This window comes from Crocodylus siamensis, chromosome 7, assembly GCF_052110815.1.
Source record: "Crocodylus siamensis isolate JL-2025a chromosome 7, ASM5211081v1, whole genome shotgun sequence".
Taxonomy (NCBI): Eukaryota; Metazoa; Chordata; order Crocodylia; family Crocodylidae; genus Crocodylus; species Crocodylus siamensis.
Genome location: NC_143401.1, coordinates 14,436,981 through 14,464,031, shown reverse-complemented (window position 1 = coordinate 14,464,031; position 27,051 = coordinate 14,436,981). Strand labels below are relative to the sequence as shown.

Sequence of the window (27,051 nt, the reverse complement as noted above, 5' to 3'; positions counted from 1 at the left end):
AAAGCAGCCCCCAATACTATTTTTCCAGTTACTTTTTTTTATAGCTGAACTTAAAGACGGACCTCATAATCAGCAACTCCTTTTAGTTGGCACCTTGGATATTTGCTGAAGATAAGTTTCAACGTATAATAATATTTAAAAAATAAAATTCAAATATGCCATGAATTTGCTCTCCTGTAGCATAAGCAATATCTGTGCCTATTTTAAGAAAACGCTATTAGAAACTCCCAAAGACTCTATAGTTATGTGTATTCTAACCTACAGGCTGCTAATCTTAGAAGCCATTTTTACAGATACAGTTTTATAGTAACTTTAGATAATAGATCTGTAAGATCGACATGTTTTCATGAACTCAAGTGTTATGGCTAACGGTTCTCATGGGATTGCCATTTAACACATATCTCATGCAGGTCTCACTCGCTTTGCTGGTTAACGCGCAATTTCTCAAAGATCTGCTCTCTCCCACCCCCCCACTTCAGTGCATTCCTGCTAGGGCCACGGGATTGTACTCGTCTGTCTGTTCCCAGACACTATGCCACACCCGTGGGTAAGATCAGAGACACACGCAGCAAAGCAGCAGGGAAGCTAAGGAGGAAGGGATGCAACCTCTAAAACTCTTACTAGAAGGCACATCAGCAGCAAGAATGTGTCTCCAAGGAATGCTGAGTGGGTGGGAAGCAGAGACTGACTCCCTAGTTACTAATGGAAAATGCTTTGGGTTTGGATTAAAAGAGACTGTGAAATGTTTCTCCTTGGAAAGTTTCCCATGGAAATCTCAGGGAGATAACACTGAGAGAAAAACTTTCCAATTCTAGTCTCTGAAAATGATGTAAGGCCATGGGACAACTTTTACCAAAAAAAAATGCCTCCAATGGCTCAGAGGTCTGATCGTGAAACTCAGACTCTTTCATTTTTAGGTCTCCCATTCAAAATTCAGTGCAGATTGGGAATGTCTGAAAGCTATTATCACAGATGTCTGTTTGGGTGATCCAAAGAAATGAGCTGGCAACCTCAGATGAGTTCCTAATAATTCAGTATCTATATGACATGCCTATCAACATAACCGGCACACCCTACTTGGACCACAGAGACTGAAATCCCTGCTACAATTTCTCTCTTGGTCATAATTGAGGCACAAGAGCAGGGAAGTGAGTTACCTCTCAGTGAGTTAGGCTGGAAACTAACTTCATTTTGAAAGCCCTACTATTATACGTAATAACACAGTGCCACAGAGCCTTAGACGTGAACCAGAACTGTTCTATGTCAGGCATTGCACAAACATGGAACCAAAAGATGTAATCTAAGAAAATCCACAAAAGCGGGATGAAGACATATAGGTGGGAAAATCAGTGAGAGGGCACTGTTCACCAGAAGAGGCAGGGTAATAGCACAACAATAGCTTAACCACTGCCAAGTTCTTCTGTGGGCATCAGGACAGAAGTGAATTTAAGGAGGGACCTGAAAAAGATAATAAGTGGTTAGTAGATATTAAGGGTTGCTTTTCCCAAGCATTGGGACAACATAGGCTCATCTGTGCTATCCCCTATCTGAAATGTAACAGTTGTGAAATGTGGATTGGCATCATAAACTGATAAGAAGTGGGAGCTAACATTTCAATAGTGAATGAGTCAATAGGTAGGGTGGAAATATACTGTGAAGGACCTTAGAAATGAAGATAAGCAGCTTATGTTTGCTTTGCTAGAAAACGGGGAGGCTAAAGGGCATGGCAAGGGCTGACAGCCAAAGTAATCAACTAAGGTCTGATTCCACTCTACCTATTAGGGGCATAAGTGGATTCTGTTCTAGCCTGCTCAAGCCCCTGGGAAAGAGTGAACAAAAAAGTTTGGCAGGTCCCCCTCCTCTGCAAAAGTAGGTGCAGTAATGGATTTTCAGAATTTAAACAGGGTGGAAGAGAACTGAATATTGATGCCTGAGTCCACACAGACTGGATGTGATGACCAAGAGAAAGGCCCAATTTAAGGATGACATTCAGATGGTGAAAGGATGATTGGGCAGGATGATTGTCCAGTATAAGTAAGAAAATATGGTGAGGGAGAAGACCTCTGTGGCAAGATAGAGAACTGAGCTGTACTCAGACAGAAAGAATAGATTTCAGCTTGTAAAGCTTATTTTTAATAATATTTAATAATAACTTACCAAATAATAGGTCAAATTCAGACTTTTATGCATATTTTCAAGTCACTTCAGTCCTGAGTGCTTTTGGTTCATTAGGCATTCACAATTTTCCTTCATTATTTTAAAGATGAGGCATATGGGTACAGGGCAGAATTGTATTTCCTCTGTGTACCTAAATGGAAGTATCTGAGACATGTTCATGGCCTTACCTTTGCAGTGGGCATGTAAGTGTGCACATGTAATTTGGGTTGCACAGTGGGTTACATTTTGACCGGGTATCTATGTATGCACCTTAGTATAAGTTCTAAAAAAAGCATAGGGGAAACCTACCCATGTCTAGCATCAACAGCTGAGTGGGCAGGGTATTCACTGAAGAAGCAGAAGACCTGAAGTCCAGGCCAGCTTACTCAGAGAGGGCTTGAGACTACACATCTGTGACTGCCTGGTACAGTGCTTTAACCACTAGACAACAGGTTAGGCATTATCCAGGCTTTTCTCCAGAACTCTTTTTGAGCTGAGCCATTGCCCCTTGCATTTACAAGTCACTGGATAAAACATGGAAGGGCATTAAGGGGGTCTGCCCCACTGGGGGCAAGGGCCCAGACTATAACCCAGGCTGTCTCCCCATGAGGCATATCCAAAGAAGATGCAGTGATGTGCCTGCACTTCCTTTTCAGATTGGACCACACCGCAAGAGCCTCTGGGGATTTATATGAAGTCCTCAAAGCAGGTCAGAATCCCCCCTGCTCCGGCATGCTCAAAGGCATGTACCCTTCCCTCCCTTTCTGCCACCCTGCTGCTGCTGCTTTCCTGGCTGTCCTGGAGGCAGGGTAAGCTTCAAATCTGTTCCTGCCTGCTCCAGCCAAGCCTCATAGGAGCTGGGCACAGCCTGGAGCAATGACCGTGGCAGCAGAGATGGGTAGAGGGGTTTCCCCCTCCCCAGAAACCTGGTAGGGTGGGGGAACCCATCACTGTTGCTGCTGTCACTGAGCCCAGCCCTCAGGCAGCCTGGCTGCAACAGGCAGGAGTGACTTCTTCAGCATGGAAAGCAGCAGAGGCAGGTGCAGGGGTGTGGAAAGGGGAGGGAAGGATTATGCCTTGGGCACAAAAGGGAAGGCAGGGATGCTTACCTATTCTGGGAACTTTGAAAAGGTCCCTAGAGGCTCCTGTGGTGCAGTTTGTCTATACCAGTGGGCTGGGAAAGTAGGATGCTGGGAGAGCAGGTGCAGCCACCCTTGCAGTACCAGGCTGTTTCTGCACCCCAGTTTGCCAAATCCTGGATCTACCCCTGCTTCTCCCTTCCTGAAGGAGCAGCCATCTCAGTGATCCACAAACACTCTGGCTTCCTCCTGGCTGCAAATATCTTTGTCTCTTGGTTGCCCAAGGGGAACAACTGCTGAAGAAAGGTCTGGATAGTGCTTAATTTGAAGCATGGTGGTTAGAGTGCTGTGCTGGGAAATCAGAGCTTGAGATTAAAGACCCTTGCCAAGTCCTTAACTACTCAGCTGTTCAGAGGCTAAGACATGGGAGTGCACTCCTCCTCTGATATCTAAACTAAAAGGTTTCTGGCTGGTTACATTTTTGAGACTTACACCCACACATATCCAGAATATGTATTACATATACACAACCGAGTGTGCATGCTTAGTCTGTGTGTACACACTTATGTGTCTACTCTGCAGGGGAATAGAATAACAATTTGACATACTGGTAAGTGCCCAAAAGTCCACTTATGGCTAGAAAATTTCCATTTGTATACACAAAAGAATTCTGCTGTCCTAATTATGATAAAATATATAGCTCTAACTCAAGTGCAACACTCTTGACAACACTGGAATTGTGCTGGTGTAAAAACTACAATAAATGAGTGGATAAACTAGCAATAAAGTGTCAAAGTCATTTTTATTAAGCACACATTTTTGCACTTAAAGTACTGGATGGCCAACAGAGAGTTGCTAATCTCAAAAAGACACATCACACTTGAGATGAGAGGCCCTTAGGTGAGCTCCTATCTTCTTCTAATACAATTATTCTATATGTGGCATGGGCAATGCTGTATTTCCTGAGAAACATTCAGCTCAAATCCTTCAAGAGATTGGTCTAGGCATAAAGCACAAACCTCTCCCTGCAGCTCTGAGCCATCTTGAATGAAGCCTTCTTTCCCCTCTCATTCTCTATCAGTTTCATAACCTGGAATACAGTCTTACTCCAGTTCTGAGGATGTCTCAATTTATTGGTTCAACATGAGCAGGTACCTGCAACGAGGAGCAAATTCTTTATCGGAGGGCAAACCTACTAGAAGTGGCCACATGAAAAACATTTAGCAAGGAAATTAAAGGCCATTTCCAGGATGCTCAGAAAAATGTTCTTTGCATTAGCACATTTGGAGCAGAGAATAGTCTTTAAAAAATAGCTGATGATCGAATATCTCTGAAACTTCATGTACATTTCTGGTTTACGAACTCTCTTGCTGGATACTGTGTGTGTATGAAAGAACCTGTCAAACAAGCTGGCATATCTTGCCACAAGAATGGGGGGCAATTTGAAATGGTTTCCTAGTAAAGAATGACTTTTGAAAACAAGCATCCTCTGATTTTGTAGGTGACTGTTCACACACACAAATAATTTAGTTTTACAAAGCCAAAAGTCTCTCAGACATCCAAGACTCTTTCTCTTCAGGGATGAGAAAATGAACTCTAGGCATGTCTACATGTGCATTCATGCACCATTGCTACTGTATATCAAGTTTAGTACCTCTAAGACGAAGTCCTAACTAGGGATGTGAAAAGCAGGTCCTATTTGATTAGGATTTGGATTCTGCCCGAATCAGGGACAGTGATTCGATTTGTTGATTCAGATCACTGTCACTGATTTCATTCAGCCAAATCTGAAGCTGAAGACTGGATGCTGATTTGGAGGATCAGTGATTAGGACATAGACACAAGTTTTTTCTACATACCTCGAGGTACCAGCGCAGCACAGCTTGTGAATGCTGCGATGCTGGAGTGGATGGAGCATCCCATAGGAGTACAGGGGGGGTCTCCATGTGCTCAGCGGTGAACCCAGAAGTGGACTGGAGGTATTTCCAGTCCACTTCTGAGTCCATTGGAGAGCATGCTTGGGGGGCCCCCCTGCCCACTCCCTAGCTCAGCGATCGGCCACGGGCAGATCCTGGCTGCCTCCCCACAGACCCAGGAGGCACGAGTCACTAAGCTGGTGGGGGGGTGCTCCCTGGCAGACTGGGAAGTGGACCAGAAGTGCTCCTAGTACACTTCCAGGTCTGCTGTTGAGTGCGCTGGGGAGCCCCTCATGCTTCTGTGGGACACTCCATGCGCCCCAGCATTGCAGCATTCACGAGCCACCCAGTACCTTGAGTTACGTAGAAAAAACATTTAAAGCTACGTCTATGTCCGAATCTCTGAATCGATTCGGAGGGTTCCGATTCAATTTGGAGCGATTAAATGGTCCTCTGATTCGATTCGGATTTGGCGATTCGGCCAGTGAATCAGGCCGAATCTCTGCTGAATCAAATCAGGGACCGAAGCTTCGCAAAGCCCTAGTACTAACTAAATGCACAGTAACCAGCACTACTGCACAGTAGCACCAGCACATGGTTTTTTCATGACACTTAATGCATAGTAGACTAATTCTACTGTACATTAGCATGGCTTTTGCCATGAAACACTAATGCTCAGTGGAATTAGTCCACTGCAGATTAAGATCTTGTGTAGATGCACCCTCTTTCTCTGCCAAGAAAGCAGTACTTCAGGAGAAAACTCACTAATACCTTTTGGCAAAAGTAGGGAAATGCACAGAACTTTTCTCTGGGTTTTTAGTCTTAATTTGCTAGATCTGTTTCTAAACGAGATTTTGTTAAAGTCAGGCTGATGTCTAAAGATAAGGAGACACTAACCCAACAAGAATCTGAGGCGTATCCTTCCCAGAAATCACTCTTCCTTCATCATAGACAAACATTTACTAGCAGAATGTTGCCAGAAACCACCAATATTTGTGGGATTGCCATGCAGCTGGGAGTTCCCTTGATAGAGTCATTTACAGCAGAGCTGGAAGCCATAAAGCTATAGACCATGAACCCATCACTCCAGATGTGACCCTTGGTATTACAGCAGCCAACAATTGCAGTGACAACTCATATCCTTTTGAGAAAGAGCAAGAAAGCTACAGAGAATAGCTGTGAAAATAACCAGCTGCTGTTACTGCTGACATGTCATATGTCCTCCAGCATTTCTGGGACTGTGCAGGAAAGAAGGAATGTGATATTCCCTTTCGAAGCACAGGGTCTGAGTTTAAATTAGTTTAAATCACTGTTATTTCAAATGGTAAAATATGTAACTCCTAAAACGTAATATGCAACCTTTGGCAGGAGATCATTCAAGAGTGTGCTACATAACTATATCATGGTTGTATAGTGTATGTTGCATGACAACAATGTTCCCCATTCAAGAAAAAGACCACATGTTTAATGTGTATCCTTATAATTTCCCCTCTGTAATTTCTCCCTTCATGCTACTGTAGTGCTGTTGTAGGTATTGATCATTGTACATGCTTCAGTTTACTTCTATGAAGAACACAGCTGTTGTCACTGGACCTGTTTTAGTAAATCAATGTGCAGGAGTCAGCATGATCAGGGTCTCCAAAAGTAGCACAGCACTGATAACCAAACATGACTTCAAGGTGTTCTGTATTGATAGGCTGCTGTCACCGACCGGCACAGTACTTTTACCGCAGTGAGGTTTTGCTTTGATATTTTCATACTTCCATGGTATTGCAAAGTGATGCAAGTCATTTCCAGTGTATTAGCAGTTTCTCAATTTAATATGGGTTTTAATGCTGTAACTATATAGTAAGGCCAAAATTTTCAATCTTGGAAGCCTAAAGTGAGCTAGCTATAGCTAACTGAAGTTACCTAAATGAGAGGCCCGATTTTCAAAACTGCCAATGCCCACAATTTATTGACTTTCTGGTGGCTGCAAGTACTCAGCACCCTCAAAATCAGGCCACTTAATTGTGTGACCACCTATGAGATGAGTTGAACTAATTTCAGGCAAAGTTTGATATTTGTGTCTTTAGTCATAGTTAATTTGAATCATTATTATTAAGGGCACTTGGTAGTTACATGGCATGTTTCATATATAGAATTCAAAACAGTTTACAAATTAGGAAATATCACAATTATTTTTTTTATTTGTACCATCATGATGTTCACAAAGAATGGAGATACAGACAGTCTCTTTGCAATCAAGAGCATTATTTCCTTTTGAAGAAGAAAGCTAGACACAGAGAAAAGCAAACTGAGAGCTGAATATAAAACCACATTTCTGTCCCACTACAGAAGACATGGAATTCATCAGCAAGATCACTAGGCAATGAAGAAGTAGTATTATCCTTTCGTAGCCTTGTGTTAAAATCTGACAAATGCTCTTTCTAACCAATTATCTTGCACTTGCAAAAGATACTCACCTCTATGAATCATTCTGATGTCCCACCTGATATATTTATTTATCCCAGCTCTAATTATGATATTTTAGTACCTTTATCCTGCAACACAATGACCTAGTGCACGTGATTTTTTTCCTCTAACTGCTCACACTAACTGTACAGTTTGCCAAATTCTCCCCCTAAAGGAGTTCTCCCACAGCTCAAGTAGCACAGCATATATATTTTTATACTGAAGGTCTTGCTTAAAAACGTTTAAGGAAGGTGCTTATTTTATCTAAACTAACCTATGACTATGAGCTGCTCTGGCACTCTCCAGTCTAATGACCCAGGGCTTAGAAGCCCTCCTTTAGCCTTGTAAAGCACCTGGAACCAATACAGCTGAATCTCAAAAAAGAGGCATAAGTGCTTGGTCTCTTGTAACCTTTCAAACCACATAATTTCAGCCATTAAATAGTTTGTTTAAATAAGGATGGCAAGAAACTTACAAACACTGAAAACCGCTGGTTTTACTGCTGATCTGAAACATCTGCAAAAAATATTTAAGCTTTGAAAACTCAGCTACTGTGTTGCTAACCAAACCAAGAGTCACACAAACCAGTTCAATCATACAAGAGGCCCAGAAGAAACCAAACCAACCAACAAACAGATGATTTTACAGAAAGTAGCAATACACCTCAAAATGTTTCCCCACAGTTCTCTGCATGCTCAGGCAGATTTTCAGGCTCTAACTTGAATAAAGTTTCTCAAGTTATATACCTGTTCCACATGAACAAATCTCCATTTGTACCCAAAACATTCAGCTGCCATGTGCAGGAGTACCCACATAGATGCACAGTCATTTGAACCCCTTCAAGAATCTGTTTGGGAGACTAGTTGGGCAGTGACCCTCATCCTCACAACAATGACTTAGGACCCCCGTTTCTAATTCATGGAAATGGGATGAAGTTTTTCATTTCTTGTGTGCACATCCTCGGCCCTGGTTGATCAGGGAAGGGTAATAGTAAAGGTGTCCTCTTAGCAGGATATTTTAGCCCCTGCATTAGGTTTTGGACATAATGTTCCATGTATCTGTCATCATCTGTTTCGAATATTATATTTTATTGTATATGCTGATAAAGGTGAAACTAAGGCACAAGCTCCAGTTTATTCAGAAAATGGTACCCCAGATGCTCAGTGGGACAGGCCATCATGAGTATGTCCATATTTTAGTACATTAACTAGGTCCTAATCCATTCCCTTTGCCGATTCAAAGTGCTTGACATGATTTTTAGATCCAAGGGGCTCAATTACATCAAAAACTATGTCTCCATCCAATGACTATGCAAAGCAGCTAAACCACTTTGGTACAATACTTCCGACCAAAACAAAATGAAGACTAAGATCTAAAGTATTATTAGTGAAGAGCTCTGTCAGGCCGACAGCCTTCAACTCAGAGCCTTGGTCTCACCAGTGAAGTGTCTACTCTAATCTACCACCCTGCTGCTGGTCCCAGAGCCTGGACTGGGTCTGCCTTAAAGCCCCAGCAGTGCCCAAGGCTCTGCCCAATTCCTGATAACTAAATGGCTGGCTCCTGTCACTTAACACTCCACTCCACCCTACATAAGACCAAGGAGAGGAACAGGAAGCATCTGGACAGCAGGGCTTTTCCTGACCTTAGACTGCATCTCTGGTAGCTCTGCCTACTTCCTGACATCCTGGTTTCCTGGCTTGGCTTGCTTTTAGACTTTGCTGTCAGTTTGATATCCTGGTTTCCTGACTTGGCTTGCTTGTAAAGTTTGTTCTTTGTTCGACTTCTTAGTTTCCTGATTGTACAGTATCTGGCTTGTCCCTGAATTCTACTTGCTTTCTCTGGCTCTGGTTGGTCCCTCTACCCATGCGTGGATCTACAATTTTAAAAACTGGGGGAAGATGGTGTAGTATACCATCACATATAGCACAATGCACTTTTTTCCTAGTTAAAGATAAACTAGATGCTTTACTGACATGCTAGGGGCTCAGGGCTGTATTATTTAGTTTAAGATAAAAGCAAAAGCAAATATAACTATTGGAATGTGCACTAATTTGGTAGATTATATATCAAGTTTAAAAAAATACAACGAACTAGGCAGAAAATAGCAATAGTTAAAAGATATTGTGCCATTAGTTCTGTAGTTATCATAATTAAATGTCTGTCTCTTATTCATATTCATAAAATAAAATCTAGCTTTCTGGAGCAACTTGGCAGTGCCTTCAATACTTCTCTCTCAGTCACTTCCATACCTAAATTACGATTACTACACCTGAGTTAAGTGATTGAACTAGAGCTAAAAACAGTCTCCAGGGCTGTGGATTCAAAGAGAAACATTACCATAATGGCTAACCGGCATCACAATTGCAAAAGAAAGGATTGCTTGAGTAATGGAACAGCAAGACCATTAAAAAGGTCACTGCTAGGACAGGAGAAGGGTAGGTTCAAACCCCGTGTAGCAGAGGAACCATAAAAAACAGATCTCCCATATGCTGGGCAAGTGCTGGAACCAGCTGGCTGTTTGAGGAGAAGGCCTGAGGCAGATACAGACACGGCCTTTGTATCACCATAATGTATTTTATGGTGGCACCAAACCCTCCATACCACTTGTTGTACCATAAAACAAACAGCCCTCCAATGCCACTTGTTGCACCAACAAATGCCCCAAATTTGGGGCTGCAACATAGGTGGTATTAATTTGTGTTGCCTTGCTGCAGCAAACATCTGTTAGGTTTATGGTGAAGTGCATGATCAGCCTGAAGTTGCCTGTGCTCTCCAGCTGCCTCAGGCAGGTAGGTATTCCCTGGGCTTCAGGGACCCAAATCCTGCACACTTTGGGAAGTCCCATTTCCTAGGAATGCAGGATCAGCATCCTGAACCACCTGCCTGGGTTCCTTCACTTGCAATTCCCCAGATGCCTGTCAATACAGTATACAGAAATGAACAATACGTAAAAAACACAATGAAAAAGTTAATCCGGCTCCATAGTGTCTTCTGAAATGACAAGTCACAAAATAACAGAGCTCTGGTTCTCTCAACATTCAAAACTTGAGGAAAGAGCTGAACAGTCCCAGGTGTAATCCTCCTCATTACTATCAGTACACTCACCTACCTTATTCTATCATTTTAATATATGATTGCCTTTTGTAGGTAGGAAAATAAGCAAAAACAGGGTTTCCTTTTAAAAAATGCTTAAACAAATTAGGAACCTTAAACTGTGCTAAGCAGAAGAAAATGCTTTCTAACTCTAAGCCAATACTTGTAATTTATTTGCAATGGTGTTTAGGCTCCTGGTTAAGTCAATTTATGAAAATGGGATTTAGGCACTTTTAATACATCACTCAGACCTCTACTGGTATATTAACGCACAACTGATCCCCAGAATTTCACATCACATTTTGTTACTTGGGTTTCCTGTTTCCTAACATTTTGACAACTCTAAAATCAAGTATTGAATTTTGGAAGATTAAAAAAAATTAAGCATTGTATTAAAATGTCCCTGAGAATAGGTCAATCTCTTCATAAGCAATGTTTCCATCCTCCAAAAAGCAACAGGTCAGGGAAAGAAGTCCCATAAAAGTCAGTTCAGAACTATGTTCTCAAAGTCCTCTTCTCCCTACTTAGGAGAGGGCCTAGCAGGATGTCAGGTTTCTAATTGATTGTACAGTACTCAGAATTTACCACACTAACTGGTACCTATAAATTACACTTCTGTATAGAACAGGCTGCCCTGATGTGCAGATGCTAAGTTGGCTAATTCTAAATAAATCTGGTAAAAACCTTTGCCTTCTAAAATTTTCCACTAAATTTATTGTACAGACTGTCTCATTGAATCGATAATATGAGACGCCTATAATTTTGATGTTTGCCCCAAGCACATGAAGCATTCTGCTAACATGGAGACCTTATTATTCCAGACATTTGGCTCATATTGAACAGACTCAAAATAAGACACAATCCATCAAGTCTGTGAATATAAAAAAGTAGAATGACAGGCTGAGTGATCACAGACATACTAAAGCATTTAATAAGGATTCTTTTATATCTGTAGCTTTGAAAGTTTTCTTTTGACACGGGAGAGTGTCCAGCTAGTCTATTAACTTTTATTAAATGGAAACTTTTATTAGTCTGGAAAAAACATTTATTCTTACCAAGGAGAAGGTGTGTGCAGGATAAGACACACACACACATGCCCCAGTAACTCAAAACATGTATGCATATGCATGGTTTCCATTGTCATGAACATATATACCACTGTTCTTCTCATCTTGGAGTCATCTTTGATTCTTCATTATTCTTTTCTCTTCACCTGCCAACATTTGCCAATTCTTCTTCCTTATTTTGATCAAATATCTCATTGTCCTCTTCTGTTTTAACTAACCTGCCCATCTCCCACTTTGATTGTTGTAACTTCCTCCATCAAATTCCTGTCTCTGTTCTTGTCTATGAAAAATATAGCTGCCAAAATTGCCTGCCCTGCTATTTTTAATTTGAAATCCTAGATTGGTTTCCCCTAACACATGTTATCTTCTATATCTTTCTAATGCTTGCCTTTGGGATCTTGTCCAACCCTACCCCAACTAACACCCTGAATCTCAGTATTTGTCCTCTCCTACATGTTCTGCTTTACTCCACCAATGGCACTGGTCTAAAAACACTGTCCAGGTTCGAGTCCCTGCTGCCTACACTGGTTTATACATTTTGTTCAATGACTAAAATGCAAAATGCATAAATAATTCCTGAACTAGGACTCAGAACCACCCCCTCCCAGAGGAGGCCCCTCAGCATGGGCTACAGAGTCATGCTTCCTTTTGCTTGGCCTCTGTCTGGGCCCTGATCAGAGACAATGAAATCAAAAGGGACTGCATGAGGAGATATATATACAGTGTGTGTGTGTGTGTGTATGTGTGTGTGTGTGTTATATATAACAGCGTACATGGCTACATCACATGGGATTAGAATTTTTTTATATATAGTCGAGCATAAAAAAAACCACTTCTTGAAAATCAGCTGAGGTTATTAAGGAACTGCAATGCCAGACTCAAAATTTACAGAAAAGCCACATTCCTACATATATGATTTTTCTTGTGAGGTAAAGAAGCACCATTATCACCATTTGTTGGTGGGGAACTGAAGCATGGAGAGGTTAAGAGATACATTAAAGGTCATAGCAAATTCGCAGCAGGGCAGGAACACGACTCCCTGTCTTCCAAGCTGTAGGCTAGTGCTCTCCTGAACATCTGCCAACCTGCTAGCAGTGAACAGGACTGACTTGTCCAGCATGCTGCGCCCCATTCTCCATTATTTCTGTCTTCTTTCTTACACCTCCTTCTTTTGACTCTGCATATCATGGAGCATGGTTTCCTTCTAGAGTAATCTAAGCACCTGGGAGCATCACCATCAGCCCAACATCACATGCATACGCTTTGTTTTTATATTTGTAAATAATATAGTGTAGGAGAAAGGTGATTAACAGCCCTGGATACTAAAGCACCTAACCCCAGAACTGGAAGAGCAATGCAAGCTACCCTGCCAGCTACCAATGTTTCCTAAGAAGTGACCTGGAGGCATCCCTTCTCATTCTGTACTCATGGCCTCTTCTGTGTTTATTTTCTCCCATTTTAACCCAAAGTAAACACAGCCAGCTCCCTTTTCCATGGAAGAAAAAGGGCAAAATGCCACAAAGAACTGAAAGAAAAACTAGTATAATCTTGCAGGCTGTGTTGTCTTTAGATGGAATTGTGCCTTCTTACCAGATAAGACAGGAATACAGTTCACAGGTCCCTCACATTTGCATCATACCAGGGACTTCCCATGAACAAATGGTATCGATTACAAAAGTGATTCAGCATCATGGTCACCATTCAGGATGAGAGAAATCCCTACAGATAAAGTGAGTATCTACTGCAAGGTCAGATAGGAAACAGTAGATAATATTTTGGTAAGAGATGGCGGTGAAAAATTAACATTGAGCTGCCTTGTGGAATTGGGCCAAAGATGATGTATCAAGAAAGCAAACTGGCTGGACAGAGGAGACATTGTTAATGCATTAGAAAAGAGAAAGAAAAAAGGAAAGAAAACCAGACAATAACCCAGGCTAAATTCTTCTGCATTTGTCTAATTTCCTGGATAAACAGGAATAAGCTACAGACTGCTTTCCAATTTGACACGTGAAAGGAGTGCATAGTCAAGGCAGGAAATGTAGAGGGAGGAGAGGGGCAGTAAAAATTCTCATTAAAGTGTATCAAGCTTTTTAAAAGACATTAAAGAACTGAGCTTTGTAGCCCATCTCTGCAGTTGGCAAGCATGTTTACCCCTATTTTACAGAGAGGGAAACTGAAACTTGGAAAACAGATTTGTCCAAAATCATGGTGAGTTATGAAGCAAGCACAGAATCCCAGATTCCTGAGTCACGGTTCTCTGCTCTAACCACTGTTGTACACTCTCTCTAGAACATGTTTAGGAACAAGGAACAACTTGTTCAGGAACTACCTAGTAAAAACACAGTTGGTATTAAAGAAAAGCCTTCTTTAGTATCAGCAGCTATAGGCACACGGAGACATTATTCACACTCAGAACCAGAAAGGAGGTGGCAGAGGAAATGCCAAGCAACAAAGCACAAAAGTCATGAATGACCCGTGTTTGTCTGCACTTGTGCATCCACCTGCATTAATGCTAGTAAGACTATTCAGAACAGTGTGAATTCCAACTGCTTAACAACACTATTCACAGAACAGCCAACAATGACATCAAAGCAAGAATGGTGTCAGCATTCAAGCTCCGAGCTCTAGCAGAAAGGAACAGTGTTTTGGAGTATGGCGGCTCAGTAATGGTTATGCAACATGATGTTGCATCACAAATTAATAACTTGCTTTAAAAGTTAATAACCTGATATTGTTTCTTAAATGACTTCTTGATGCGCAGGCACCATCGCCAAGTGACAGGCAGTTTTGGTGAGTGACATTGTTACAGCTAGAGCTACCCCACAATCTCCCTGGAAATGAAAACCAGGGCCTTGTTGCACCTTATGCTGTCAGATGAATAAATGTTAATTGGCTTAAATTTTGTTCGGCTTAGTGGACCATTTACAGCCTAAGTCAAAAAACCATCTCTGGGTGTCCCCCTTGAATGCACAGCTGCAACTTGCCACTAAAAGCGTGGTAAAGAGGGGCAGGACTAGGAGCTAAGGGCAGGACCAGCTCATTTCCCAGCCAGCCAGCAGCAGCTTAATGTAGTAAGTGGCAGAGAAAAAAAGGAATTGGGCTCCCAGGACACAGACACACCCCAGTGGGGCTGGGTGACTGGAGCAGGGTAGAGCTCAGCTGCTGCAGCACGGCAGTCCAAGTCCAGTTCCTGCCAAACCCAGTCTCCGCTGGCTGTACAGGGTCCAGCCACTGGCTTCCCCTGCCTGGCTCATTGTGATTGGCAGTCATCTGATGCCCCTAAACTCATAACAGCCAGGAAGCTCTGGGTATGGAGCAAGAGGCTCGGCAGTGCCCATCCAGGCATGGGCAGAACACAGCAGGCAGGGAGGCTGTGCCACTCACAGACATCTCCCAAACTTGGTGGGGGTGGGAAGTCCTGTCCCTGTACCTCCCTGCCAGGTGAGTCAGGTGTGGGGAGCTGACGGCCGGAGATTGCAATGCCCAGCAGATCACCGGGCCAGTGGGAACCAGCCTTGGGCTGCTGTGTTGCAGCCACCTCCACCCTGCTTCAGACACCTGGATCCATCAGGGCACGTGTCCAGGTTCTGGGCGTGCAGGCACCTGATGGATGACATGCTGCAGTGGAGTCCAGGGCTGGGTGCAGGTTCAACTGTGGGTCAGCAGCTGGGCATTCAAAGCAGCAAGCCAGTCCAGGAGGCACCACACTTGCTGGGCACTGCAGGGCTGTGGTGCTGCCTCTGCCCAGCAGGATCAGTGTGGCAGAGGTGCCATGCAGGGCCCCGCTGCACCCCAGCATCCCCGCCCTGACTCAGGATGGGGCCACTGCAACCTGGGATGGTGGTGGACTTCAACTTGGGCAGACTAGCTTTGAAGAGCGGTCACACCTTAATGGAACAGGAGCAAAATTACGCAGACTGAAGATAATTCTGCCCTGGAGTGGTGTAACTTTAAGCTACTTAAAAGGTGTTAATATGCAGCCAGTCCAGAGGTTAAAAGCTCCATAAGTCACCTAAAATTACTGTATAACAAAGCTTCTAGTTACCTCTCCGTGACAAAGGACCTTGGCTACACGTTCCCTTTAGACAGCTTCTGGGGGTCTTAATCTCTGGATTGTCTGCACGTTAACACCATTAGGTATCTTAAAACACTTGTTATGCAGCTCAAAGTTATGCTAATCCTGCCCTGAAGTATCTCTGATCCACACAATCCAGCTCCTGTTCCATTAATGTGTGGTCAGTCCTCATAGATGTGCCACCCAAGCTGAAGTCCTCCAGTATCCCAGGATGCAGTGGCCCCTCCCCACCCTCCCTGTTTTCTATGGACATCGCACCCCCACCCTCCAATCAGCCCACCACCACATGGGTGTCATGCGGCAGGGCTGATTCCTCTCTCTTCCCCCACCCACCATCTTCATCCTTCCAGGTCCCTCTCAACACCAGTCAAAAGGTAAGTGCAGCACTTTGCATTTTGCCTGCCAGACTTCCTGCAGTCCCCACCATCCCTGTCTCCCATAAAAGTTCCTGTCCACCTAATGTGCTCCACAGCAGCCCTTCCTCTCCCTCCCTTCTCAGTGCTGACCCAGCCTTCTAGCTGGAGACTCTGAGCCACGCAGCCCAGAGTTTTTAATGAGAGCTCATCCAAGCCACACATACACCCAGCAATTGCTGATCCAACCTCCCCCAATCCTTTCTGAGCCTCCCTATCCCCATTCATTCTGCTGAGTGCCACCTGCTCTGATCAAGTTTCCCCTCTCAGCTGGTGGCCTTGGCAAGCATCAGAGATGTTCAGCCTGGCCAGGAGACTGAAGTACCTGCCACCCCATCCCAGAGCAGCAGCCTCTCTGGCAGCAGGCTGCCCTCCACCCTGCAGCAGCCAGGTTGTGCATGAATCCAGTGCATGGAGGAGGGTGCTGCTGGAGCTATAGGGCTGGAGCTCAGTTACTAGCAGGAAAGGAAGCTGCAGCCTTAGAAGCATAGGGAATCACAGAGAAGTAGGGCTGGAAGGAATGTCCCTGCTTACCAGGCCTCCAGTGGCAAGTCACAGCTGTGCAGGTAGGTTAAGTCCAGGAAGGTTTCTAGACTTAAAAGCACGACTGCTCCAAACTCCAAGCTAGCACTAAGCCAATCAAAATGTGTGCAGCTTGAAGTAACATGTAACCAAGCCCAAAGAGATTTTCATCTAAGAAATCTAGTCAGCTACTCACAACGAACACACACGCAGGTGCACAGGTGCACATGCACACACACTTAAATGTACAGAGCTGGATTTCCAAACTGGTTACATGTGTGGTTTTGTTTATCTGCGCCCTCTAGCTCTCTGCACTTTCAGTTTTCTCACTTTCTCTTCTTTTTTGTATTCTGCTTCCTGCCTTGTACTACATTGCTCTTACTTCCGGAACTGACTTCCTGTACAGAGCTTTGTAAAGAACTGATGGGGGGGACGGGACAGTTCTGAATAACTGAAAATTTTAAGCACACCAGAGTCGCCAGTATTTACTTGAGGTTAATACCTTGTTTAACCTAAAATGCTTCCCCTTTGAGCTTTAAAAGAAAGACTGAAATAAACAGAAGTGAATTTCAAACAGAAAAGCTTGCTATGACCTACATTTTTTCACTTAAGTGCAAAGGATGCAAAATCAAAAAATATTTTGGTTGACCCCAGTCTCCATGCTGTATTTTCTGAATTCCTCCATCAAATACACCCTCTTGCTGCCTGCAAACCCACTGCTTCAAACAATCCCTCTTCTCTTCTGGTCAGCATATGCAAGTCACAGACTCTCTTCTCTTGTATCAGTGCCCTGTATCTTGTCTTGTATGGATTAGAAACTCGTTAGGCTTAAAACATCCCTAGTTTATATTCTGTAAGCACAGCATAAACTCATGATACTCAAAACAAGCCTGAGAAATAACCATATGTCCTCTCTTACTGAACGGCATGCTTCTAGTCCCCACCATCCCAGCACTGTTTACAAGGTGAAATTGTAAGGAAGATTAGCGCTGTGATTGTTTAGGAGACGCCAAAACATCTACTCGGTTTTATTAAAAGGGGTATTTACCAGGATCCTTTTAACAGGGAATAGGACATCACTTACTTGTGCTAAGGTCCCCGAAGAGGCGTCAGTTTTGGATTAACTTGTTTTTTGTAATAAATAACAAACTGAAAAACAACAAACAAACAAATTGGCAGAAACTCCCCCTCTTTTTCCCCACCACCCAAAAGCACGAGGCTCAAGACTCCACCAAAACATTTCAATGCTTAGCAGAGTGTTGATAGTTTAATTCTTCCATTAATTCCAGCAGGTGATGTGCATATACCTCCTCCAAAAATCTTAAGCAGTGATAGGAAATCTCCTATTCTTCATATTATAAGGTAAATTATCATTTGAGAGACATTTCCAAATTTCCGCATCATTTGAGCAGCGCTACCTCACCAACACCTTTTCTGTTGCTTTCTTGTCTTTTAAAGTGACAGGCACAGCAAAACTTCTAAAAATAGCCCATCAAGAAGGATTATTGTTTGTGTATGAGGTGTTGAAACTCTAAAGCCCACATTTTTAAAAATGTTCACAATGACATATTTAAATCTAGATTTGCAGAGGTCCTGAGCATTTACCGAGCTAATGAATGGAACACAGCCACGTAAACTCAGCAACTCTGAAAGTCAGACTTTTCCCGAATCTGGTGGCAGCCAAAATTCATGGACATTAATCGTTTGGATCATTTCCCTAACTGAAAAATTGAGCTCTCTGCTCACAGGAACCCCTCCCCTCCTCCAGCATAGGTTTCACATTAATTAAACTTAGAAAAGCCCGTTTCACCTAATATTTAGAATGCAAAATATTATAATAGGAATAACTCCCAGCGTATGCACATTACAAACAAATTAATAATTAACTTGCTCACCACTTCACAGATATGCAATACCTCATTCTAGCACTCTGCTGAGAAGTGGGCTGGGACTGCTGAGTGAGATTTAACAGATTTGCAGAATGAGAATTAGCAATGTACTCATGTGGATAGTAATTTCCCACGCACACAATAGTATTTTTGTGTGTTATACTGATGTCAGATGTGTCAGATTCCTCCTTCTCTGCGGATACATGGCTCATTATATGCTCAAGCCAATGGCTCTGGGAAAATCACTCCTTTCAAAATAAATATGGTAAATTCCTAGAACTCACCTAAGCAGCAAAGGAAACCCCCTGAGTGAATTGGATTTCATGTGGAGCGTTAGAGTCGCATATTGTGAAATCTGCTTATTTAAATGGGAGGTTCTCTCTGGGGTAATAAGATATGTGTATTGCTGTGCCAGGGATTTTCCATTAGGTGTATGTCAGCCAGTATTGGAACTGCAGCTTTCACAGTTTGTCATATAATTGGGATGAGATCACCAAGGAGAGGCCAATCACAGATCCTCGGCCAATGCACGAAGGCAAGAAGTCACGGGGGGGGTGGGGCTTCTGAAAGGAATTTCTTTAAAATGTATCCATGAATTAGCAATGTTAAAGTCTCATAAAACACCCTCAAGCTTTCCCCATTTTCCCTACAACAGAGAGATGTAGGCTGGGTTAGACAGATGTATGACCCCATCGTAGTTACAATCCCATATGCAGTCTCATAACATGGGAGCTGGAAGACAGTGCTACAAAGCAGTGTTCTGCAGTTAACCGAGAGACTTTCTGCACAACTAAAAGTTTGACTCTCACCCAGACCTCTAATTATTTGTACTGCACAAGGATGAAAATGCTGTGGGCTGGAAATGAATTCTTCCAGGAAGACTTTTGCTTTTTCAAGGGAGCCCTGGGTGGGATTGTGTGTTTACAGGGAAATTATGACCTTGATTTAGAGGACTGATGACGCTACAGCCATCTGTTGTTTTACTGATGTGTTACTGTCCTAAGGAGACTGGATAAAGAAATTAAAATAGGAAAAACAATGACCCTCAACAAGGACTTGAATCTTGACTCAACTTATACCAAATAAACTCACAAAATTTTGCAATAGAAAGAACACAGACACCATTTCCTTGACAACTCAAGACACGATAAACTAAAATGTGGCAGACTGACTCTTCTTTCACTAAAATCTATTTAAATCAAACTCCACTGAAGTTAATGGCATTACATTAGTGTAAATACTGGTTAGAAGAAAAGAAGGAGAGGAGAATATGATTAAATGTATGACGTTAACACACAGAGGTTATATTGGGGGTAACTAAACTGAAGTCAAACAAGCTGCACATTTTGTTTTTAAGGGGTTCAAATGAGAGGAGAATTAGACCAAATATGCTAGTAAGTGGCTGTTCATAGGAAATAAAATAAAGGTTAAACTGTAACAATCAGATAACAGAAAAGTCAACATGTTTGTCTTCACTGGGCGCACCTACACATGCCCCCCCCCCGTGGCACAATTGATATCGCACCATCATTTAGTACTTGCTTTAGGAAGTACTAGAACTTGGCACATGGTTATTTTTAGTAGCTATGTCGTCATAGCAATGCACTATAACAAGGTAGCATGTTGCTACAGCGACATGGTGTCGGCATCACAGTTTGTGCCCGCTAACGCTACATCGCTATAGCAATGTCCTACACTGCTACAGCGTGTTGCTACAGCAACGTAGCATCTCATGTCCAGAATTCACCTCAATCTTCCCCTTTTATGAAGCATCCATTTTTATGCAATGTTCTTGTAGACATCTAAAATAAACACTATCAGTTTTAACTTGCTTAGATCTTGGTATTATCCTCCCCAATGCAATTGATCAGGTGCAATAAGCCAACTGATGGACACTAATAAAGTGCAGAGGAGTTGGTCATGAAACAGAAGACGATATGTTGACCATAACTACTCCTAATAATATTAGATTTCATCTTGAAAACACTAATGCACAGTAAACAGGCAGGGTTTCTCTGACAAAATTATGATACCATCATAGATCTCACTTTCAAACCAAGTCGATATCTATCTACCGCTTCACGATGTAAGGTTTCAAAATGGGTAAGATGCCTCTGAAATACCAAAGTGTATTGAGGAAGGTGACACAGAATCACTTTGGGAACACAACATTTCTCCCAAACTAACACTGGCCAGCTTGACCTTCAAAGATCATTTTTACAGTTCCAAACCACAAAAATATTCCTCAGTGAAAGACCACATAGATATTTCTGTTAGCTCTTTATGGAGTACAAACTCTGAGCTGGCTGCTTCATGCAGCTGACTTCCAGTGACACTGTATGAAGAGCAATACCTGTGCAAGTAGCTACTCTCTGCAGTCAAAATAGCATCAGTGGGGATGTCTACATGAGACGCTGACTGCTCAATAGGCTGATGCAACTACACAGTCAACATTGCATGGCAAAAACTGTGCCAAGATGCTGCTGCACAGTAGTATTAGGCTACTGGGAAGTGGCATCACTAAAAAAGATCTGCTGGTGTTACTACACAGTACCTGTAACTCCAGTTACTATGCATTTATTTAGTACTTCCTTATGCAAGTATAAATAAATGTTTGGTAACCACTGCGCAGTAGCATCTTGTTTAGATGCTCTCAGTTTTACAGAAAGGCTCACACATAGAATATGCTTGCTTGAATCCTGGGTTGTTGTCATATGTACCTTTAACTATTTTAAATGAGGAAGGAATCATTGTTCAGGAGTAGGTATCATTTTCTCTACTATAACATACATCAAACTGCTTCCATAGCGATATAGGTGAGCTAAACTGTTGTAACTTTAACATTGTTTGAAATAGGTGAAAGTTACAATGGTTTCACTAAACTGAGTTCTTATGCTGACTGCTGATAACACCTCATGATACCGATTACTGTGATGCTACTTATAGAGTTGAAACTGAGACCAATCAGCTGTGTCCATACATGCAGGCAGGTACAGTTTGTGTCCACACATGCAGGCACAAACTTCTTTGTGGTGCCACAAAGAGCATCTGTCACATGTTAACCATGTGTGGCACTGCTAATTTGCAGTGCAGGGGGAAAATTCACTAGTGGGATTTCCCATTAGGAAAAAAATACCTTGGAATAAAGGAGTACAAAGCACACAAAAATAGCATGCACCAGGACAAATGAGTCCCCATACTGAGGCACACTGTGGCCCAGCAGTGTGCCCCAAGATGCAGGAGCAGGCAGCCCTGGGTTGGCTGTTCCCCTGCCTCCACATGCCTCAGCATGGGGGCTGCACTGCAGAGCTCCTGTGCTGAGGCATATGGAGATGGGGCAGCTGGGGAAGCCTGCTGGGTTGCCTACTCCTACTTTCCAGCTGGTTGGGGCACAAGGTACCACAGCAAATCCCCCCATCCCAGCACATGAAGCCCAGCTGGGAGCAAAGAGGAGCTGGGAGTGGGCAGTTTACTCACAGCAGAACAATGTATCCTGCCGAAAAGAGCATGTGCAGGGGCATGCACTGCAGCAAAAAGTAGCGACACAAATTTGTGCTGCTACTATTTGTGCTGCTGCTGCAAGCACACGTCCCTACTCCTCTGGATGTGGCCATCATATTCCAAAAGGGCCATTTTTGGTCACCTCCAAGCTGATGTAAATCTGAAGGTAAACACTTAGGCCCCTATATCTGGATTTTGAAACCAACTTTGAATACAAATTGAATGGGAGTATAGGTAGATTCTAAATCAGAAGGTCCTAGTTCAAGTAATGTAGAGCTCCAATTAGGAAACATATCTGCTCAAAAAGTCCACCTGAGCATAAAGAACAAGCAAAGCAGCCCACCAATCTTTCAGATCAAATGGGGAGACATCGAAAAATAAAGAGTGATACTTTGGGCAGGTAGAGCAGTCAACTCCAAGAAATCCTCTTTAGGGTGTGAGTCTAGTTAAACTTCTTGTCTTGTAAAACTGGCTAGTGGGTGGGATGGGAGCTGGAGTTTTGTCTTTTTTACCCCTGTTTGCTAGCTGGACACTAAAATTCAAATTGGCTGGACACAGCAGTGAATACAACAGCAGAAGGGGAGCAGAGCTAGTAATGGCAACCTTGTCACGAAGAAAAATGTAGTAAAGCTAAATGGTGAAGCCGGAGAGCATGGCAATACACAAGAGTGCTGACAGCAGCAGTGAGAATGAGAAAGGATTTTAAGGAAGTAAAAAGACTGCTAAGAGAAACAGAGAGAGCTATAGCAAGAGATGGATTAAGCTCAGTCTTTACAAAAGCATTTGGAATTGCTTTGCTGTGAACTCCTCCTGCTGACCCAGAAGAAGCACTGAAACACTCCTAAAAGATCTAAAACCAACCAGAACTAGCTAGAAGGTTGGATCTGGCCAATACTGTCAGGCTGGGCTGAAGATGTGGGAGAACATGAATAAGTTCTTAGGAACAGTTTTGTTTGTAACTAAATTTAGACAAATATTTTCCAGGAAGACAAGAGGGAGAGGTGTTCTGGCTGGTAAAATATCTTGTATAAAGTACTATGAACTAGTGGAGCTCTCTGGCAGGTTTGTCACTTCACTGACAGAAAGTGTTTTGAGAGAGGACAGATGGAGAGATTTTAAAGCCTGATAGGGCTAAATTGTTCAGTAGCTGTACCTGCTTTATAAGAGACACTGACCACCAGGTGCTTCCATAGGTGGACTGTCTTTCTTTGTCCAAGTGGTTCCTTTTCCATATCAATTGGGGGATAATATTTTAGTACCCCATTCTGATGTACTGCATCAGTGAATAACTTTGATACTAACCACATGCCATTGTGTTTTCTACACATAGCATAATCGTTTCTTTTAAGTTAATTCTAGTGACATTAAAAAAAAAACGTAAGTTCAGGATAATACCATATTTTTTCACATGATACATGCACCTTTTCCACAAAAAACAAGTGCTGGAAATTAAAATGCACATTATATGTGAGAACTGTGGTAAGGGTAGGTTCTGCAGTTTACTGGATGGAACTGGAAGTAAAATCTCCAGCCATCCACAGGGAGCAGAACAATGAGCAGGACCCAGCTCCCTAGCTACAGCAACTCATTTGCTTCCTACAAGGAAAATCTTTTTGTCTTCATTCTGCCTTTGAAAAAACGAAGTGCATTTTATATTATGGGACATGTTGTATGCATGAAAACACAGTATACTCCCTGATGTTATGCTATATGCAGTTGAAAGGTTATTTTGTTTTGTGCTGTAAAGAATTTATAGTTAAGATTACATGGCTGAGAGACCCCATGTCATTCCACCTGGTGAATGGAAAGGGACACTTGCAGCTCATTTCGCCTTTATTAGCAAAATGTTTTTCAGAGTGGAATCCTTTTGCAATAGGCCACACTGATAGAGTGCCTCCCACCCTGAACAGAGGAGGAGGCAGTGAGGAGGCCATCTGAGCAGAATTCCTCTGTGCAGTTCCTTGCACAAACCCTCATTTACTTTGTCTAATGCAAGGTGAACTTCAGACACTCAAACTTTGGCCCTACTTACTCATGAGCAGCAAGGAATCTAATCGCCAGGACTCTACATGCTCCTGTGAGATACCTCCACTCCAGAAGGAAACAACAAGTGGACAATGGAGGCTCTCCTTGGGATTGAGATAGTAAAATACACGGATTGCACAGGCAGATGAACCTGTTCACTACGTAAGAATAATCCTAACATAAAGTACTCAATTCACCCACCGTTTTTCCTTTCCTGCTATACCTAGCCAGGCCCCTAATTCAGTGCTAGATAATAAAATCTGTGCGAGTCACTGTCAAAAGCACTCACCGTTTCATAAGCAGAAAGATCTAGTTAGGATTGTTAGGTCTGAAGTCAGGTAGAAGGTAGGGCAGAGATAGACCTTATATTTATTTAAGTCTACAAGGTGGATCTCTACCCTTCCTTCATCATTACATGTATTATTTGTTTACTGTTCTGTTCTTTATCTGAATCTACCATTCGCTGTTGCTGCCTATAAGCTTCACTTGTAAATCTGAGTGAATACTTTGACCCAAGGGATATATTGGTCAGTCAGAGCATACGTCCATAAACCTTATTTTGCCTTTTTGATTATAAATTTACGTCAAATTTAAATATTGAAAAGACAAGAAGATGTCTACAGGTAACAACAGGGAGAAAAAGACACAAGCGCTGATGCAACAAAGTGTTGTCTTACCAGAAAAACCCAAGAGAAATTACTGGTACTCAGAAGGTTTGCTATATCGTGCTCTGAGTTTCTGAAGTGTCTTTTTGTTACCCTTGAAATATACAGGAAATAGGTTCTGTAACTGTCTCCATTTGATGTACTATTTATTAAAAACAGATACATATGTCAAAAGATGGAAATATTAATCCAGTGCAAGAATGATTGCTGAATCACCTTGAAGTAAGAGTACAATAAAGTAAAAATTTCGCACTTGCACTCTTTTGGTTGGAGTTACTTTAGTGAACTAATCAAACAGATGGATAGGAATAAAAACAAGTATATATAATGCAAATATATAAAATGCAATCCATCCTTCCTCTTCCACCAAAAACATCCCGGAACCAAAAGAGATTATTCAGACTATTAGAAACCTTATTCTGAGTTGAAGGCTCTGAAAAGAACTAGTAAATATCCATCATCTTCTATAGAATAACAGCTGCGGGAAACATCTATGCTCTTCAGCTGTCTCCACTCAACCACCTGCAGAGAGGACCTAATGAGTTGCTTGCTAACTTGAAAGCAAACTCAGGAAAGAAATTTAATTCATCTTGAATTACATGCAGCTCTTTAGGGGGTCACTTTAGCTAAAAGTGCCTGAGGTAAGGTAGAAGGAGAATGGCTGAAATCCATCTACACCTGGCCATCCTGTGCTGAAAACAACATGATGACTTTACTGACTTGACTTTGTTTTTACTGATAGGTCTCATGCAACTGGCAGAAACGAACGTCTGAAAAAATATGAGATACTTACCCTCCTTCAAAGATCTTGATCCTGGCAGGCTCCCCTCTTTTCGTTATGGGAGCATCTTCCTCTGATTTTCCTCTTTTATCCTCTTCCTTCTCAGCTCTTGTTACATCTTTTCGACCTTCATTGGAAAGGAGTGAAGGCAAATGAACCTACCTCACCGAAAGAGTAAAAGAATCAGCGATTACACATTTTCAATGGCTCTAGAAAAGTAAAAAACCATTCACACAGCAGGCTCCCACAGAAGGAAACCTACCATACATGCTGTTGATTACCATGACTAAAAGTTCGGTAATCAGGACTTACATTTTAAACATGGCCTCTGATTCTAGATCTTGCTCCCTGTTTTTTGTCATGCCTTATTTACACTGACCTCTTTAGAGCTGGGGATGTGGTGTAGATATTTTAAAGTACCATATACATTAAGAGCAATATAAATGTTATAACAATAGTAATTAATCCACATTTAAGAATCATATCCCTCTTATAAGGTGGGCCTGTATGGGGATCCTCATTTTAACAATTGAGAAACTGAGGTATAGGAGACTAAATGTTTTGTCTTGGGTCACTCTATGAGTGTGTGGCAGTGTCAAGGCTAGAATGCAAAACTCTACATTTATAACTCATCCTTCTATCTTTAGTTACCTCCCCACCCCCTCCATGTACTACACAAATTACTGGGAAAGATCCGCATGCAAATATATTTGAACTCAACATCTAGTATTTTTCTTCAGAAATCTGCATTTTAGTCGTATATACTTTTTTCAGGACCCACTGTTTACTGAGAATTCTTAGGTGACTTCCCTTCCCCAAAACCAATATTAAGCAAAGTCTCAGTACAGACATGTTCACAAACAGGCCAGCAAAAACTGTTTGGCTCCCAAGTTCTGAGAGTGAAGCTTTCTTTTCTTTTCACTGACAAGTCTGTGCCCCTTTCGCTAAAAAAAATGAAAGGCAGACATGTACTGAGATGCTATGCAGCAAGACTTCATAAAGCATGATGTTTATCCCATGCAGCCCTATGTCTGACTGTACTAAGTCAGTATTTCATCTAAGAAAAGCAAGACTGCATCTAGGATGAATGCAAGGGAATTAAATGAAATCTTGGTGACTACACAGATAGGATTTTTTGACACAACTTTCTTAATATGACACACAGAGTTTTGAATGTGAAAAGTTTTGAGTGTGGCTTTATCAAACACATTTATCCTCTGATGCAGAAGTTTGAGAAGGCTTAATTTTGTGCCTACACTATTTAGAAGCTCAAAGGCCATCATCTATAGCAATGGAAGAGAGTAAGGGGAAAAAGTATTTCAGGGAAAACTATCTCTACTAATTCTTCCCTCTTCTATTCCATGCACTTAAAATATGCTCTTAAAGATCCACAGACAAGGTAACCTATCATATC

General features: G+C 42.2%; 1 protein-coding gene across 4 annotated transcripts in view; it reads right to left on the bottom strand.

Moving 5' to 3' along the window:
- Positions 1 to 27,051, bottom strand: part of HIVEP3 (HIVEP zinc finger 3) — a 529,666-nt gene that overhangs the window by 76,178 nt on the left and 426,437 nt on the right. For all 4 annotated transcript variants that reach the window (XM_090056875.1, XM_090056873.1, XM_090056874.1 and 1 more), the window contains one exon: positions 25,650 to 25,795. In XM_090056875.1, coding sequence (XP_089913001.1) covers positions 25,650 to 25,795 — 146 coding nt within the window. The remainder of the gene's footprint in view (positions 1 to 25,649; positions 25,796 to 27,051) is intronic.